The 19314-nt window shown below is 51.0% G+C and overlaps 1 protein-coding gene across 10 annotated transcripts in view; it reads right to left on the bottom strand.

The window, feature by feature from the left end:
• Positions 1-19314, bottom strand: part of LOC119971764 (coiled-coil domain-containing protein 73-like) — a 335430-nt gene that overhangs the window by 137153 nt on the left and 178963 nt on the right. For all 10 annotated transcript variants that reach the window (XM_038807840.1, XM_038807834.1, XM_038807833.1 and 7 more), the window contains one exon: positions 14921-15000. In XM_038807840.1, the coding sequence (XP_038663768.1) occupies positions 14921-15000 (80 nt within the window). The remainder of the gene's footprint in view (positions 1-14920; positions 15001-19314) is intronic.

Here is a 19314-nt window from a genome sequence, read left to right as displayed (position 1 = left end):
CTAATCACTGCTTTCAAGGCCTCCCAGACCGTCCCCACCTGCACCTCACCTGTGTCATTCGTACCCAGATAGTTCTCAATGCCCGTTCTCACCCTTCTGCACACCTCTTCGTCCGCCAACAGCCCTACATCCAGGCGCCACAACGGGCGTTGGTCCCGCGCCTCCCCCATGTCCACGTCCACCCAATGTGGTGCATGGTCCGATATCGCAATGGCCGAGTACTCCGTGTCCTGCACTCTCGGTATCAGCCCCCTGTTCAATACGAAAAAAATCGATCCTAGAGTACACTCTGTGGACGTGGGAGAAAAAAGAATACTCCCTCGCCCTAGGCCTACCAAATCTCCATGGGTCTACCCCTCCCATCTGCTCCATGAACCCCCTTAACACCTCTGCCGCTGCCGGCCTCCTATTCGTCCTGGAACTCGATCTATCCAGCCCAGGGTCTAACACCGTATTAAAGTCCCCTCCCATGATCAGGCCCCCTGCCTCCAGTCCCGGGATGAGGCCCAGCAGGCGCCTCATAAAACCCGCGTCGTCCCAGTTCGGGGCATACACATTTACCAGTACCACACTCTCTCCCTGCAGCCTACCCCTCACCATCACGTACCTGCCCTCCTTGTCTGCCACCACCTCTGCCGCCACAAACGACACTCTCTTTCCCACCAAAATCGCCACCCCCCGGTTCTTGATATCCAAGCCTGAGTGGAACACCTGTCCCACCCACCCCCTTCTCAGGCGGACCTGATCTGCTACCCTCAAATGAGTCTCCTGCAGCATTGCTACATCAGCCTTCAGTCCCTTCAGGTGTGAGAAGACCCTTGATCTTTTGACCGGCCCATTCAGCCCCCTTACGTTCCACGTGATCAATCGGGTCGCAGAGCGACCCGTCCCTACTCCCTGTCGATTAGCCATGTCTTGTCCCTTGCTCGCCCCGGGTCATCCCTTCTTTTCTGACCCGCTTCCCCTAGCGATGCCCCCCCCCCCCCCCCACCCCCCCCGGCTCTCCCCTTCTCGTCCCTGGTCTTTCTAGCAGCAACCCGGTGTCCCCCCCCAGTCCCCCCCCCCCTTCCCCCCCCGCCCCCCCTGGCTAGGACCCCTCCTAGCCGCGATGTACCCCACATCGTACTCCCGAGAGTCAGCTGGTCTCCGCTGACCCGGCTGCTCCTGCCACATTCCGACTCCTCCCGGTTCACCCCATCTGCGCCCGTGAAAGATCCCCTTAACACCCCCGAGAAAGACCCGCATAATCAACCCGCTCCCCCCCGTCCCGTCTCCCCAACTTAACGATATAAATACAAATCTTCTTCTTCCTCTTGACAAGTGCTTCAACTTCCTTAGTAAACCACGGTTCCCTTGCTCGACAACTTCCTCCCTGCCTGACAGGTACATACTTATCAAGGACACGCAGTAGCTGTTCCTTGAAAAAGCTCCGCATTTCGATTGTACCCATCCCCTGCAGTTTCCTTCCCCATCCTATACATCCTAAATCTTGCCGAACAGCATCATAATTGCCTTTCCCCCAGCTATAATTCTTGCCTTGCGGTATATAACCTATCCCTGCCCATTGCTAAAGTAAACATAACCGAGTTGTGATCACTATCACCAAAGTGCTCACCTACATCTAAATCTAACACCTGGCCGGGTTCATTACCCAGTACCAAATCCAATGTGGCCTCGCCCCTTGTTGGCCTGTCTACATACTGTGTCAGAAAACCCTCCTGCACACACTGTACAAAAACTGACCCATCTATAGTACTCGAACTATAGTATTTCCAGTCAATATTTGGAAAGTTAAAGTCCCCCATAACAACTACCCTGTTACTCTCGCTCCTGTCGAGAGTCATCTTTGCAATCCTTTCCTCTACATCTCTGGAACTATTCGGAGGTCCATAGACAACTCCCAACAGGGTGACCTCTCCTCTCCTGTTCCTAACCTCGGCCCATACTACCTCAGTAGACGAATCCTCAAACGTTCTTTCTACCACCGTAATACTTTCCTTGATTAACAATGCCACACCCCCCCCCCTCTTTTACCTACTTCTCTGTTCTTACAGAAACATCTAAATCCTGGAACCTGCAACAACCATTCCTGTCCCTGCTCTACCCATGTCTCCGAAATCGCCACAACATCGAGATCCCAGGTACCAACCCATGTTGCAAGCTCACCCACCTTATTCCAGATGCTCCTGGCGTTGAAGTAGACACACTTCAAGTGGTTAGCACAATTGCTTCACAGCTCCAGGGTCCCAGGTTCGATTCCCGGCTTGGGTCGCTGTCTGTGCGGAGTCTGCACGTTCTCCCCGTGTGTAAGTGGGTTTCCTCCGGGTGCTCCGGTTTCCTCCCACAGTCCAAAGATGTGCAGGTTAGGGTGGATTGGCCATGCTGAATTGCCCTTAGCGTTGGGTGGGGTTACTGAGTTATGGGGATAGGGTTTGGGCTTGGTTGGGGTGCTCTTTCCGGGAGCCGGTGCAGACTCGATGGGCCGGATGGCTTTCTTCTGCATTGTAAATTCTATGAATGGGATCCGGAGGCAAGGGAGATTGTTTGGGATGTGGGGCAGATGTGATGGGAGCAGCGCCTTACCGTGTCAGGGTGAACGAAGCTCTCCGTGCTCCCGGAGTCGAAACGACAGGGGGTCTCATGCCCGTTGACCCGGACAACCATCATAGAACTTTTCAGGTGTGTGGTGAATGTAATTCACACTGTATTGTATTGTGTCTACTGTATTGTATTGTGTCCTTGTGGGCTCTGTCTGTGAGCCATTTTGCGGCTCTGCCCACAGGGGGAGATGAGGAGCTTGTACAGGGCTCCATCGTTGGCTTCGCCCATGGCTCTGCCCATGGCCCCTCCCACCACCGGAAGTATAAAGTGCTGCAGCCGTGTGAGCCTGCCCTCAGTTCTTCTCGTCGCAGGCAGGCTCAGTTATAAGTCTATTAAAACCACAGTTTACTTCCAATCGTGTTCCGAGTGAATTGATGGTCGCATCAATGGGTACTCCGGTTTCCTCCCACAGTCCAAAGATGTGCAGGTTGAGTGGATTGGCCATGAAAAATTGTCCAAAATTCTATGATTAACCTAGGACAAAAGTTCGGCGCAACATCGTGGGACGAAGGGCCTGTTCTGTGCTGTATTTCTCTATCTATCTATCAATTTAATAGACTTAAGAAAACTACTATGGAATCAGCCCTCAAACCTGATAGACTAGAACTCGACCCGCAGGCTGCAGAGGCGAAGGAAATTTTTCTACACTGGCTTCGGTGTTTCAAGGCCTACCTGACTGCATCGACCACCTCCGAGACTACAGAGGAGCAGAAACTCAGCCTACTGCAGGCATGGGTGAGCCATCGCATCTCTACGCAACTCAATTGTACCGACTCCTATACTGAGGCCCTCGCTATGCTTGACAGATTGTACATGCGGCCGGTAAATGAGGTCTACGCGCGGCACATTTTCACTACCCGCCGCCAGCGTCCCGCAGAGTCGCTAGAGGACTTCCTACGCGACTTAAAGGCCCTTGCTCGGGAATACAACGTTCAGGCTGTAACTGCCTCCCAGCATATGGAACTCGCTGTCCGTGATGTGTACGTTGCGGGGCTCCGTCTAACTATGTGCGCCAGCGACTACTTGAGAAAGGGGCCAAGAACTTGGAGGACACGGTAGAGCTAGCAACTACTATGGAGGTTGTGTTCCGCAGTCTAAACTCATTCCCCGCAGACCAAGCGACCCCATCGTGGACCCCCGACCAGCGACTGCCCCAGGCCTGTGTCGCGCGGCCACCCACTCACTCTGAAGCGCCAGCGTGCCATTTTTGTGGCCAGCCCCAACACCCACGGCAGTGCCCAGCCCGCAACGCGACCTGCAGCAGCTGCGGTCGCAAAGGACATTATGCCAGAGTAAGCCTGGTGAAATTGAAACCCTCGAACTCCCCCGCAGTCCAGAACAATCGCTCCCCCAATTCGCAGGCCAGCAGGCCCCGCAACGTTGCAGCGTGTCTACCGACTCCGCCTCCGCCCAACATGTGCGACTCATGGGGGCCGCCATCTTGGCAATCCTACCCCACGCGGCCGGCCATGTGCGAGTCATGGGGGCCGCCATCTTGGACGGTATCTTCCTCGCCGCCCGCCACGTGCGATCCACGGGGGTGGCCACCTTGGACGCCATCTTCTTCATCACCCGCCACGTGCGATCAACGGGGGCCGCCATCTTGGCCATCACCCGATGTTCACCTCGACGACTACGACCTCCGCGGACAGCCATCACGGGGCCACTCCAGCACTGCTGATCGAGCCGCTGACTACCCGCAACTCAACGCACACAAGTCAACACAAGTCAACGGACACAAGACACCGTGCCTCTTCGACTCCGGGAGCACCGAGAGCTTCGTACATCCTGACCTGGTAAGACGCTGTTCACTCCCTATCTTCCCTGCACGGCAATCTATCTCCCTCGCCTTGGGCTCGCACTCGGTCCAAATACAAGGGCGCACCGTCCCGACCCTAACGATTCAGGACGCCAGCTACTCTAATTTCCAGCTGTACATACTCCCCGACCTCTGCGCCCCACTCTTACTCAGGCTCAATTTCCAATGCAACCTCAAGAGCCTCACACTCAGCTTCAGCGGACCCCTACCTCCTCTCACTATATGTAGCTTAGGGACTCTAAAAATCGACCCCCCTCCACTCTTCGCTAACCTAACGGCTAACTGTAAACCAGTAGCCACCCGCAGCAGGCAGTACAGCCTGCAGGACAGAGTGTTCATCCGAGCCGAAGTCCAGCGGCTCCTACGTGAGGGAGTCATAGAGGCCAGTAACAGCCCCTGGAGAGCTCAGGTGGTGGTCGTCAAGACCGGGGAAATGTTCCGGATGGTGGTTGATTACAGCCAAACCATTAACGGGTTCAGGCACCTCGATGCGTACCCCCTTCCCAGAATTGCAGACATGGTCAACCAGATCGCCCAGTACCGAAAATTCTCCGCGGTGGATCTGAAGTCTGCATCCCACCAGCTCCCAATCCGCCCGGAGGACCTCCACTACATGGCGTTCGAGGCAGATGGCCGCCCCTTCCATTTCCTCCGGGTCCCCTTTGGCGTCACGAATGGGGTCTCGGTGTTCCACCGAGCAATGGACCGAATGGTGTACCAGTACAGGCTGCGGGCCATGTTTCCATACTTGGGCAATGTCACCATCTGCGGCCATGACCAGCAGGACCACGACACCAACCTCCACCGATTTCTCCAAACCGCCCAGAAACTCAATCTCACCTACAATAAGGAGAAATACCAGACTAGCCATCCTCGGCTATGTCGTGGAAAACGGAGTCCTGAGCCCCGACCGGACCTTACAACTCCCTCTCCCTCATTGACCCAGGGCCCTCAAGAGGTGCCTGGGATTCTTCTCTTATTACGCCCAGTGGGTCCCCCAGTATGCGGACAAAGCCCGCCCACTATTTAAGACCACACTCTTCCCACTGTCAGCAGAGGCCCGCCAGGCCTTCAGCTGCATCAAGGAGGACATCGCCAATGCCGCCATGGATGAATCCGTCCCCTTTCAGGTGGAAAGCGACGCCTCAGAGGTCGCTCTCGCCGCCACTCTGAATCAGGCAGGGAGACCAGTCGCCGCCTTCTCCCGAACCCTCTCTGCTTCAGAACTTCGACACTCCTCAGTCGAAAAAGAAGCTCAAGCCATTGTGGAAGCCGTACGGCACTGGAGGCACTACCTCGCAGGTAGGAGGTTTACCCTCATCACCGACCAAAGATCGGTTGCCTTCATGTTCGACAACTCGCAAAGGGGCAAAATAAAAAACAATAAAATCATGAGGTGGAGGATCAAACTCTCCACCTATAATTATGACATCATATATCGACCGGGGAAGCTCAATGAGCCCCCAGATGCCCTGTCCCGCGGCACATGCGCCAGAGCGCAAGATGACCGCCTAAAGGCTATCCACACCGACCTCTGCCACCTGGGGGTCACCCGGCTCGCCCACTACGTCAAAGCCCGAAATCTGCCTTTCTCCACCGAGGAGGTAAAAGCCATCACCAGGGATTGCCCGATCTGTGCGGAGTGCAAACCGCACTTCTATAGACCAGACAAGGCCCACCTGGCAAAGGCTTCCCAGCCCTTTGAACACCTGAGCATCGATTTCAAAGTGCCACTCCCCTCGACCAATCGAAATGTGTACTTCAACATCATAGACAAATTCTCCCGCTTCCCCTTTGCCATCCCGTGCCCCGATATGACCTCCCATACAGTCATCAGAGCACTGCACAGTGTCTTCACCCTGTCCGGTTTCCCCAGCTACATACACAGCGACAGGGGTTCGTCCTTCATGAGCGACGAGCTGCGTCAGTACCTGCTCGACAAGGGCATCGCCTCGAGTAGGCCTACCAGCTATAACCCCAGGGGTAACGAGCAGGTGGAGAGGAAGAACGCGACGGTCTGGAAGACCGTCCTACTGACCCTCCGGTCCAGGAATCTCCCGACCTCCCACTGGCAGGAGGTCCTCCCCGACGCGCTCCATGCAATTAGGTCCCTCCTGTGCACTGCCACTAACCCCTAGACCCCTCACGAGAGACTATTTGTTTTCCCTAGGGGCACTATCACGGGGGCTTCGCTCCCATCTTGTTTGAGGACACCGGGCCCGGTTCTCCTCCGGAAGCACGTCCGGACATACAAAACGGACCTACTAGTAGAGAGGGTACTACTGCTTCACTCGAACCCCCACTACGTCTTCATTGAATACCCCGATGTCTGTCAGGACACCGTTTCCTTCCGGGACCTGGCGCCTGCAGGATCATCCACCACCACCACCACCACCGAGGTACTCCTCACACTACACCCCACCCAACCCCCCACCGCCTTGCGCCCCCACGCCTATAGTTTTCCTGCGCCCCCCTGCGCCCGTCACACTAGTCAGGAACGGAGCTCGGATCGAAACACCCCTGGAGTCCACCCCCGTATCCACACCGACCGTCACCACCCAGCCACCCAAAGAGGCTGCAACCCGGTGCTCCGCCGATCCCAAAGGACGACTCGGCCACCGGATCAGCTCAACCTGTAGACCCGTCACCCCCGCCGGACTGATCTCCTTTACGGAGAAGATCTCCTTGGCCTCTATTACAGGGGGTGAATGTGGTGAATGTAATTCACACTGTATTGTATCGTGTCTACTGTATTGCATTGTGTCCTTATGGGCTCTGTCTGTGAGCCGTTGCGCGGCTCTGCCCACAGGGGGAGATGAGGAACATGTACAGGGCTCCACCCTTGGCTCTGCCCATGGCCCCTCCCACTACCGGAAGTATAAAGTGCAACAGTCGTGTGAGCCTGCCCTCAGTTCTTCTGGTCGCAGGGAGGCTCAGTTGTAAGTCTATTAAAACCACAGTTTACTTCCAATCGTGTTCCGAGTGAATTGATTGTCACATCAAGGTGCATTGGCTGCGACTGGTCGAGGGTTACTGCACCAAGCTGCGGGTAGCCTGTGTGGTCGGCGGTATCAGGGTCACAAAATGGCAGCCCCCATGAGACACACATCTCAGGCTGGGTCGAAGATAGCGACCAAGATGGCCGTCCCCATCGGTTGCACGTGTTGGTCGGTGCCGGAGACGGCGACCAAGATGGCGGCCCCCACGAGTCGCATGTGTCGGTCGGTGTTGGAGCAGGCGGCCAAGATGGTGGCTCTCACGAGTCGCACGAGGCTAATGACGCATCAGAAGGAGGCGTTCCCGGCAGGCACACAGTCACATTGCGGGGTCTGCGGGCCTGTGAGTCCACGGGTCGGGCCAGGTGACCCCGGTCTGGACGGGCAGCTGCACGGCACAGGCCTGTGACATAGTCGGGTCCGATGGGGGCTGCGACGATGGTGTCCACGAGGGATTCGCCGGGTCTGCGGGGAACGCACTGAGGCTCTGGTAGGCCACCTCTAACGAGGTGGCTAGTTTTACCGTGTCCTGCAGGTCAGTGGTCCCATTTTCCAGCAGGCGCTGCCTGATGTAGTTAGATCGGACCTCAGCCACGTAGGTGTCCCGGATCTGTGGTTTCATGTGCTCCTTTGCATTAACATCCTGATAGTTGCAGTCCCTTGCAAGTAGGGTCACGTTTGCCAGGTACTCGCCCAGCAATTCCCCGACGCATTGACGGCGAGTAGTGAGGAAGTGTCGCGCGAAAATCTCATTTACGGGCTTCACGAAATGCGCCTTGAGGGTCGCGACCGCCGCCTCGTACATGGCAGCTTTCTCTATCATTATGGAGATCCGATGGCTCACCCATGCGTGGAGGAGTCGCAGCTTGAGTGTTTCAGAGGGAGGCGTTGCGGAGGAGTCGAGGTGGGCCTCGAAACAACAAAACCAGTGTGAGAAGATCTCCTTGGCCTCTGTTGCTCGCGCGTCGAGTTCAAGTTTATCTGGCTTTAGAGCGGCTTCCATGGTGCTGTCGCTGGATAATAAATTGTTATACTGTCAATTCACTGCGAGTCTGTGAGAACGAGTGAATATAAGGCTTTGTTACCCAGGAACTCGCCTTCCAGTGTCTGCTGTACAAATGGGTGCCACCCATAGTTGGCCGGTCTATATATCGCCCCGGGAGGGCGGAGCCCACCGGGGTTCCAGTACAGTACCTGGAAGTAGACCGTATTATCATTTCCAGGTTATAGGTCACAGCACTATACAGACAGTTCATACTTAGGTGAATACATTCACCACACCTCCGATTCTTGGGACGTTCCTGTCTCCACCTGAAACAGTGTGTTGCTCACCACATAGTGTCCCAGAGGCTTAGTTCACCCAACAAAGGTCTCTGCGATGGTGGATGGTGCAGGTGATAACTGATGCGTCGTTCATGTCCTCCTGGAGATTTCCTCCTGGTGTTTGGGGGGGGGGCATTGCTGATTGACGGCCAAGGCTCATTGGTTGATGTTACTGCAAGACAAGGGACATGGTTTAAGAATATGTCTTTGTCAACAGTTTGGACAACAAAAAACTGATTTGAGACTGATCATCTGGATGAAGGTTGTTATGATCCCAGATGATGTTATAACTGGACAGAAGATCGCAGACTGGAATCCTGGTTCAAAAGAGTCACTTTTACGTTTTTTAATAAACCGTGGTGGAACAGAGTCACATGACCCTAATTAGGTATAATCAGAAGGAAAAAAAACATTCAGCATGAAAAGTTGGATTGTACACCAAACTCCTTTACTCCCCCATTATCTTAACAAATACTCACAGAATTTAAGATTAACACGGAGTACAAAATATACCTTCACCTACAATTCTCCCATTAACACCTTTTCTCTTTTAAGCACACATGTAATCATGGAGCATGCACCTGTTCCCAAACAGGTACCATGGGCTACACGGTGGCACCGGTTGTCACCATGCGCACCAACCACACATGTCCCCCACCCCTGGTGCCCTTCCCTGCTGCCAGGGGCACCGTTGGATGGCACTGCCCTCACTGGGGATTGCCGTCAGTGTGGCCCTGTGTGGTCGCCCGGTGGGTGGCTGCTGGTGGGGTGGGGTTGGGGGGGGGCCATCCATACGGCCGTTGTCACTGCGTGCACCCAGGGGCCGAGTTGAGTGGCGAGCAAGATGGCCGGCGTAATGGCGGTCGGTGCCTGGGCACCGCCCCTTTCCTGTTGGGGTTGGCTCCCGGCTGCTCGGCATGTTCCCTCCCCCCCCTCCCACAAAGAAAGCACAGCCGGTGTCCGATTCTGAAGCCCGCAGTCACCCCACGCCACTTGCTATCTCCTCTCTCTGCCGCCCAGGTTCACAAATTTTTATAGCACATTAGAAACATGCCGTCGGGAAATCGGCCTGTCCGAGGTGCAGAATCACGGAGGCCCCGGAGAATTGGTCATCAGGACCGCTAATGATATGCTGACTGTACTTTCAGGCTGGCCCGCTGGGCCCCGCAATTTTGTTGTTTTTTTAGGGGACCGGAAAATCCTGATTTGGCGTGAAACCGGCATCTGGCTCAATTTCAGTGTCGGAAGCTATTCTCCGCCCGGTCGTGTTTCCCGATTTTGTCGCAGCTAACAGAGAAACCAGCCCAACGTCCCTACTTCTTATGGAAGCTAAAGAAATTCGGCATGTCTGCATCGACTCACACAAACTTCTACAGATGTGCCCGCGAGAGCATCCTATCCGGCTGTATGATATAACTGCTCGGCCCAGAGTGTGGTGAACTCAGCCCAACACATCACACAAGCTTGCCACCCTCACATTCATTGTGTACACCTCCCACTGCCTCAGGAAGGCAGACAGTATTATCAGAGACCCCTCCCACCAGGCTTTGCCTTCTTCCAGACCCTTCCATCAGGCAGAATGTACAGAAGTCTGAAGACCCGCACATCCAGACATAGGAACAGCTTCTTCCCCACAGCTACTAGACTCTCAAGGACTCTCCCTGACTGATATGTTCCCTGTAAGAACACTATTCACGACACCCTATTCTGCTCTTGCTCATGTATTTGCTTTGTTTCGTCCCTTGTTCTGCACTGTAGCCAATCAGTGTTTGTCAATGCACATTTGTCAATGTACTCTGTCGATTATTTTTTTTTTTGTCTATGTACATACTGTGTACATTCCCTTGGCCGCAGAAAAATACTTTTCACTGTTCTTCGGTACATGTGACAATAAATCAAATCAAATCCAAAAAAAAAAATCATGAATGAGGGGAGATTTCATTGATGTATACAAGATGCTAAAAGGTATGTATAAAGTAGACGTCAGGCTGATGCTTCCTCTTGTGGGGCATTCTAAAACGAGAGGTCACAATCTTAGAATAAGAGGTAGCAAATTCAAAACAGATAAGGAAAATCTACTTCTCCCAAAGGGTTGCGAATCTGTGGAATTCGCTACCCCAGCGGTGGTGAGTAAATTTAAGGAGGAGTTTGGCAGATTTTTAATTGGTAATGGGTTGAAGGGTTCTGGAGAACGGGCAGGATGGTGGAATTGAGGCTAGGATGGGATCAGCCATGATCATATCGAGGGTGCTCAGGCTTGGAAGGCTAAATTGACTACTCCTGCACCTACGCATGTGTTCCAGGGAGGAGATGCTCTGGCTGATTTCGCAATCCAGCTCATGGTCTGTAACATTGTAGTAGTAGATGAAGAACATATCAGCCATGATAGAATAGGGGAGCAGACTTGATTGGCCGAATGACCTAATTCTGCTCCTATATCTTATTAACTTCTGACTTATGGTCGCGAAGGACCAGGCTGGGTTTGTTAAGGACAGCAGTTGTCAAGTAATATCAGGAGGCTGTTGAATTTGGTATTGATCCCTTCACGGGGTAGAGAGCCTGAGGTTATCATATCCTTGGATGCGGAGAAGGGATGGTGGTACATGTTCGAGGTCCTGAGAAGGTTTGGGTTTGGACCGACGTTTGTTTCATGGGTGCAATTGCTCTATGCATGCCCCATGGTGAGTGGGCGAACAAACATGATAAATTTGGGATATTTTAGGTTACATAGGGGAACAATACAGGAATGCCTGCTGTCTCCCCGTTGCCGAGTGCTGCGGGCTTCATGAGAGTAAAAGGGCATTGTGAGGGTAGATAGGGAGCAGATTGTCATTATATGCAGAAGATTTGTTATAATGTGTTTCAAACTTGTTGGCGTGTATGGGATAGCTAATGGACCTACTGGGGAAATGTGGTGGATTTTCTGGATACAAACTGAGCATGGTGAAAAGGGAGGTATTTCCAATGGATACCCAGAGGAGGAATGCGAATTTAGGAGCCCTGCCATTCAAGGTGACCAGGACAGGATTTTGGTATCTGGGTATTCAGGTGTCCCATGACTGGGCCACAATGCAAAAAGGAACCTAGTTTGGTGGAGCAGGTCAAACGGAATTTGAAGAGGTGGGATACCCTGCCGCTGTCTCTGGCAGAAAGGGTACAAACCGTGATAATGAATGTTTTGACAAGGTTTCTTTTTACTTTTCAAAGTGCCTAAAGAGAGCGATCCGGATCGCGCCGCTGGGGCCAGCAGGATTGGCACCAATTTTTGTGCCAAAAATTATTTTTTGCTATTTCTTTGGAAAATTCCACCAAATGAGTCTATGAGTCCATTGATTTTGAATTTTGGGTAAGCCCACAAACATTAATAAGTTAGAATTCCACAAAGGATTCGTCTTGGCATGAGCATTCAAGAGGGGTGTCTTGGTGGAACAGTGGTTAGCATTGCTGCCTCACAGTCCAGGATCCCACCTTCAATTACCAGTCTTGGGTGACCGGCTGTGTGGTGTTTGCACATTCTCCCCGTGTCTGCGTAAGTTTCCTCTGGATGCTCCGGTTTCTCCCTCAGTCCAAGATGTGCAGGTTAGATAGGGTTACGGGGATACGGCGAAGGAATGGGCCTAGGTCGGGTGCTCTTCTAGAGGTTCAATGCAGACTCAATGGGCCGAATGACCTCCTTCTATACTGTAAGGATTCTATGGGTGCCATTCCATGGTCATTCAATTAGGAACTTAAGTTTCCAGAGACTTGATCACAATCTGAAACAATGCAGAAATTGCGAAATTCACCAGACCCTTGGCAGTAACCTCGGCAGTATTTTAACGTCCAGCTTTTTAAAAGAAAAGGCAGTTCTAGAAAATTCTACACTGAATACAGTCCATGTTTTAAGTGCCTTTTACTGGGCATGACATATCATTTGCCTGCTAATTCATGTTTCATTTGCATACTCCGGGTGCTCCGGTTTCCTCCCATAGTCCAAAGATTGGGGACGGGGTTCTCTGACCACCCCGCCAGGTCGGAGAATTCCCGGGGGGCGGCATGAATCCCGCCCCAATGGCAGCTGCCGTATTCTTCGGCGCCACTTTTCAGGTGGGGGCGGGATTCACGCCACACCGGTCAGGGCTGTTGGCAGCGCCAACCCCCCCTCCCCCCGCAATGCTCTGGGCCCCGAAGGGCCGAGCTGCCGCCCGTTTTTGGCCAGTCCCGCCAGCGTGGATTGGACATGGTCCTACATGGGGGGATCTGACAGGTAAGTTGGCTGGTGCGGTCCTCAGGGGGGTGCGGGGGGATCCAACCCTGGGGAGACCCCACGGTGCCCTGGCCCGCGATCGGGGCCCACCAATCTGCGGGCAGGCAGGCATGTGCCTTGGGGGCACTTCTTCCTCCCGTGCCGGCCCCTGTTGAGCTCTACCATGGCCGGCGTGGAGAAGATCCCCCCCCCACCTGCGCATGCGGCAGAATACGCCGTCCGGTCTCGTATGCGCGGAACCACGCCGGTGGTTCTGCGCATGAGCTAACTTGCGCAGTCCCTTCGGCTCCAGCTAGTGCGGCGCCAACCCCTCTGGCACCGGCCTAGCCCCCTGAAGTGCGGAAAATGCCATTACTTCAGGTCGGCCCGATGCCGGAGTGGTTCGCGTCATTTTGACGCCGGCGACGGGCCATCGCACCGATTCAGGAGAATCCCGCCTTAGGTGGATTGGCCATGCTAAATTGCTCCTTAGTGTTCAAAGATGTGTTGGTTAGGTGGATTGACCGTGTTGAATTACTCCTTGTCCAAAGATGTGCAGGTATGGTGCGTCCAAAGGTTAGGTGGGGTTACAGGGACAGGTCGGGGCACCTAGGTAGGGTGCTCTTTCCAAGGGTCAGTACAGACCTGATGGGCCGAATGGCCTCCTTCTGCACTGCAGGGAATCTATGATTCCATTTCTTGAAGTTAAAAAAGTTCATTTTTTAAGGAATTCTTTCTTTGGGGATCATTTAGTAAATTTGGTTATTTTAATCTACGGTTCCCCCACAGAGATCGTAACAATACCTTGAAACTCTTTACCAAACAGAAGAGGAAGAACCATCCCCTTCCATCCCCTCTTTCTGCATGATTCACAAAAATAATCCTGCAAACTTTTGGAAGAGCCAGTCCACCCCTGTTCCTATCATGTGTCTTTCTCAGCCATCTAACCATCTCCTGGTTTTATTCTTTACAGACTTCAAGTCATTTTACTGATACATCTCCTGTATCTTTCCTCCCTCACCATTCCATTCTAATTCTATTTAAACGCTTATCTGGTTTTCTTTTCTCAGTCCTGATGAAGTGTTATAGCCAAAAATCAAAACTTGCTTGTCCTCTTCAGCGATACTGCCTGGCTTGATGCATGTTTTCAAAATTTTCTATTGCTGTTTCATCTTTTTTAATTCAACAGCCATGTTCTAGACATTTTACAATAATGTTAACCAGCGCTCTAACAAAACTTTTACAAAAATGCTCTTCTGAAATAACAACACCAGATTCACAAAACACAGTACATAAAGCAACTGTCAGAAATTTAAAACAATTAAATCTAGGCTATTATTTTACAATATATGCCGTCAGAATCCTTTGAACCATGTACAGTTTGTTGTGCGACCACAATATACTCTAGACATGCATACAGAATAGCTTGATGTGACACTACACTGACACACCGTGCTACAGTGGAAGGGGTGCAGGTCCTCCCCAGTGATTCTTCATGCAACAAGTTCCTTGTTATTCTTGCGTGCCAACTAGTGGCTAATTTACCGCAGTACCAAAGAGATCAAGCAGCAGAGTATTTCAGTCAGAAAGAAGGAAACAGAAAGCAAAAAGAAGAAAATAAATTGCACAAAATCTGCAAATTAGGAAAGTTCTTAGAAAGTTGAAATAAAAAGTACAGAACCACAGTTCCTGTCATAGCACAGCCTAAACACAAGAGAACAATTCTATCATTGCCTCTTAGTTCAAATTCCTCAATCATTATTTGTAGACATTGTAGATCACATGTGAAGATTTCCTCTGGCAACTATTTATTGTAAAATCATAACCACATTCAAAAAGAATGAATTTCCAACATCAGTAATATCAAACAGAGAAATCTCTGCAAAAACATTTAAAATACAATCAGAGGAATTTTTACTTCATTGTGTTCCAAGAATTCAAAGGTTTCTGAAGTACCTGTTTCAGGTCATGTATGACATTCTCCTGATTTTTATTTGCCATCATTAGCTTTTTGTTCAATCTTGTTGCTTCCTCTACTGTAAAAAATACACAAAATATCTTCTAAAAATTATTTTTGATAAAATGTGTCACAAGGTAATCTAAAAAAAGAGTCCCCACTTTTTAAATATAATTTTGTGCCAAACTTTCATCAGTAAATATATGTTCATTACATATGTTCATTTTACATTTAAAGGCTTAATAAATTAATTTTTTAAACGACTATCAAAATTGCATCCAAATATAATACTTGGATTTGTTTATTGTCACATGTACCGAGGTACAATGAAAAGTATTTTCCTGCAAGCAGCTCAACAGATCATTCAGTACATGGAAGAAAATTCAAGAAAATACATGAGAATACATAATAGGGCAACACAAGATATACAATGCAACTACATAAGCATTGGCATCGGTTGAAGCATACAGGGTGTAGTGTTAATGAGGTCAGTCAATAAGAAGGTCATTTAGGAGTCTGGTGACAGTGGGGAAGAAGCTGTTTTTGAGTCAGATTTCTGAATCTTCTGCCCGATGGAAGAAGTTGGAAAAGTGAGTAAGCCGGGTGGGAGGGATCCTTGATTATGCTGCCTGCTTTACCCCGGCAGCGGGAGGTGTAGATGGAGTCCATGGATGGGAGGCAGGTTCGTGTGATGGACTGGGCGGTATTCACGACTCTCTGAAGTTCCTTGCGGTCCTGGGCCGAGCAGTTGCCATACCAGGCTGTGATGCAGCCCGATAGGATGCTTTCTATAGTGCATCTGTAAAAGTTGGTAAGGGTTAATGTGGACATGCCGAATTTCCTTAGTTTCCTGAGGAAGTATAGGCGCTGTTGTGCTTTCTTGGTGATAGCGTCGACGTGAGTGGACCAGGACAGATTTTTGGTGATGTGCACCCCTAGGAATTTGAAACTGCTAACCATCTCCGCCTCGGCCCCGTTGATGCTGACAGGGGTGCGTACAGTACTTTGTTTCCTGAAGTCAATGACCAGCTCTTTAGTTTTGCTGGCATTGAGGGAGAGATTGTTGTCGTTACACCACTCCACTAGGTTCTCTATCTCCCTCCTGTATTTGGACTCGTCGTTATTCGAGATCCGGCCCACTATGGTCGTATCGTCAGCAAACTTGTAGATGGAGTTGGAACCACGCAGTCGTGTGTGTACAGGGAGTAGAGGAGGGAGCTAAGTACTTTTTGATTATACTAACCCATTCTTCAACCTGATTTTAATGTAAGTAACCTGCACAAAATTCAGGAAGTGTTCTCAGGCACTTGTGTTCATAACTGCACAATCTCTTCTTCTTGAGTTCGCTGCCTGAAGGCAGGTCATTGATGATTATTTGCTGAAGTACAAGCAGCAGATTTTTGGATGAACTCATGTTTGAAGCGTAGAAGATTGAAGGTTAGCCAGGATAGCAATAGGCAAGTATAGAGGAAACAAAGGCATGGATGAGAGTATCAGCAAAAGATGTGCTGAGGAAGGGGTGTTAGTGAATTCTGTCCTGACTGCCTCAGCATGAACTGCTGAGAGAGTATCCTGAGAGGAATGAAGTAACTATTGGCAGAACTTGCAAGTAACAAGATGAGCAAAATGATTATTGATGCTATAGCTTTCTTGTAATATTGGGTCAATTATGAATTTCTCACAATGGCCCAGAACTTCCAATTTCCACAGGGTAATTCCTGAGGTATCCAAGACCTCCCATAAGTCCTCACACTACATACAAGGACGGCACCCGAATCGTCCAGGAAGTTCAAACTTCTGATGGGCAATTACCCATATATCTACATATGCACCAGGAACCATCTGATACTCTGATTTAAATTGGAATTAAAACTACTTCTAACTCCTGGGTGACTACAGTACTGACACTGCCTCCACCGCCACCGACTCCCCCACTGGACCCCGCAACCACCCACCTCTCACCTTTACTATCTTTTCCCTCGGCTACCAACAGACTAACCCTCACCCACATCCACTCCCCGACTGCTATTCTAACACCCAACTACCCTGACTACTGCCCCATCCCTGGCTTACCACTGAACCCTTCCCCGACTGACCAGCCAACCCTTGACCTATCCATTCCACACCCTCAGCCAATGCAGCCCAATTTCCCCACCCCAGAAATCTCAACCCCCGCATCCTACCAACTTATCTTACAGTCACCTTCCTGTTGGCTTCTCAAACTGGCTGGGACCTTTTAAGTTACCTGCTTTATTGCAGCTAGTGCTATAAAAAGGGGGCACTGCTGCCCTACACTGAAGGCCTCGCGAACCCATTGCGCTGTATATTTTTCACTGGGCTCAAGTCTGAAGGTCATGCGCAAAATGTGCAGCTCTCGACAACGGAAAGTAAAAAGGAGGCGTAGCAATCCGATGATGTTATGTATCAGAGAACACATCCCTGCTGGTGAAATGTCACATGATGTGTAGTGACGTTAGTAAAGTGTTTGTTCAGGTTTTACAGTTCGCCATCTTAGAATGTATGAACAATACGTTTTTAAAAACCTCTCATTGTGTTTGAAAGAATGCAAAATGAGGGCACCTCCATACCTTTTCTCTTTGTGGCTAACAAAGAAATATAACAAAAGAGAAAACTGGCGACAAGAACTGAGGCAGGAAAACAAATTTCTAAAGAAGAAATTAGTCAACAAAAATAGTGGCGACGCCGTCAAGAACAGAAGATGATTCTAAGGACCAGACTCACACACACAGACACACAAATAGAGTGGACGAAGCCAGCCGCTGATGCCAAGAGTTTTTTTTTAAAAAAGGGTTTTCGACTACAACTGTGAGTAAAGAAAAACGACAGCTCAGGAAACTTGATTGTCATTGATGGACTACAGGGGCCACACATGTGGCAAAGCTGAAAGGGTACAGGCCACCACTCAGGGAAAAGTCAAACCACAGTCAGGCAAAAGGGAAAAAAAAATCTGACTTGCTTGGTGGCTATTCAAAAGAATATGAAGGGAGGAAGTTGATTGAAGTACAGACCCTAGGAGCCGGGATCCGGAATGGTGGGAAAAATGGGTGCCATGGATGCATTTGATGAAGACCGTGAGACTTGGAACTCATGAGGAAAGATTCCCATTATATCTGGTAGCGAATCAAACACATAAGTTGCAACATTTCTCAGTTTGGGAGGGTGTAAATCTTTTATGCTTCCCAGATCAGTCCAACCCTCACACCCTTCTGACAGAGCGTAGAGGCAGGTTGTAACATTGTGCACAGGTGTTTAATTCAAAAACATACATACAGGGTTGTGCCCGAGTCCCTGCACGCATGCTAACTTCACTGGTGTTTATCTTTCTGGCCTTACAGACACTAATTCCATGCCTAGATGGATCCCCAGACGATACATAAGGACTGGAGGCGGCCTGTTGTGATTCCCGCCCTGTGACCTGGGTCCCCTTTGGCGGCTGTAATCTGGGGCAACCGGGCCCTGGATGTACCCGGCTGCTGCTCGGGTGTCCCAGGTGGCATGGTGCCACCCTGTTCTGCCCACTGCACCAGGGACAGAGTGGGGGGGGGGGGGAAGAAGGGCTGTCCGAGGTGCTGTGGTGTTCCGGCACCCCCCCCGTCGGTGTCATCGTCACGGGCCCCATCACCTCCTCCTCCCTTAAGAGTTTAAGAGTGCCCAGTATCCCTCGGGCTACTCCATGGGACTGAGGTATGAGCGAACTAAACCGAGGCTCGCCCACCACCTGGTGCTGTCAGTCCTGGAGGCCCGCTACCATCTCGACTAGGGTCTGCATGCTCGTGACCATGGAGTATAGGAAGTGGACCACCTCTGTCTGGGACTGCGCCACATCACGCTGTGACTGTTCAATCACCTTCTGGGTCTGTGCCACATCAGCCAGTGACTGCGCCATCTCTTTCTGTGACTGGGCCACTCACAGGAGCATCGCTGCAATGTCCAGGTGTCTTTGGCACATGGCTGCCTATGCGAGAGTAGCCCTATCCTGGGATTCAGCCACCACCTGCACAGATTGCACCAGGCCTTGGACATGTTCCTTTTTAAAGTATTTTTATTAAGGTTTTGCAGAATTTTTCATAATAAAACAGTAGGAACAATAATAACAAAACAAACCAGAGTGAACATTAACATAGAGTAAAAAGAGAATATACAATAACAATTAAATAGACATTACCCCACGCGCCCCGGCCTTCCCACACCATCCCAATGAAGCACTCACCCCCCCCCCCCCCCCCCCCCCCCGCCCCGCACAGATTGCTCCTGCTGCTGACATTTAAATTTTCCCCGAGAAAGTCGAAGAACGCCTGCCGCCTCTAAGAGAACCCTAGCATAGACCCTCTTAAGCCAAACTTTATTTTCTCGAAGCTGAGAAACCCAGCTA

Source organism: Scyliorhinus canicula, chromosome 9 (assembly GCF_902713615.1).
Source record: "Scyliorhinus canicula chromosome 9, sScyCan1.1, whole genome shotgun sequence".
NCBI lineage: Eukaryota > Metazoa > Chordata > Chondrichthyes > Carcharhiniformes > Scyliorhinidae > Scyliorhinus > Scyliorhinus canicula.
The sequence above is the reverse complement of the archived record's forward strand: the minus strand, read 5'-3'. Positions and strand labels throughout refer to the sequence as shown.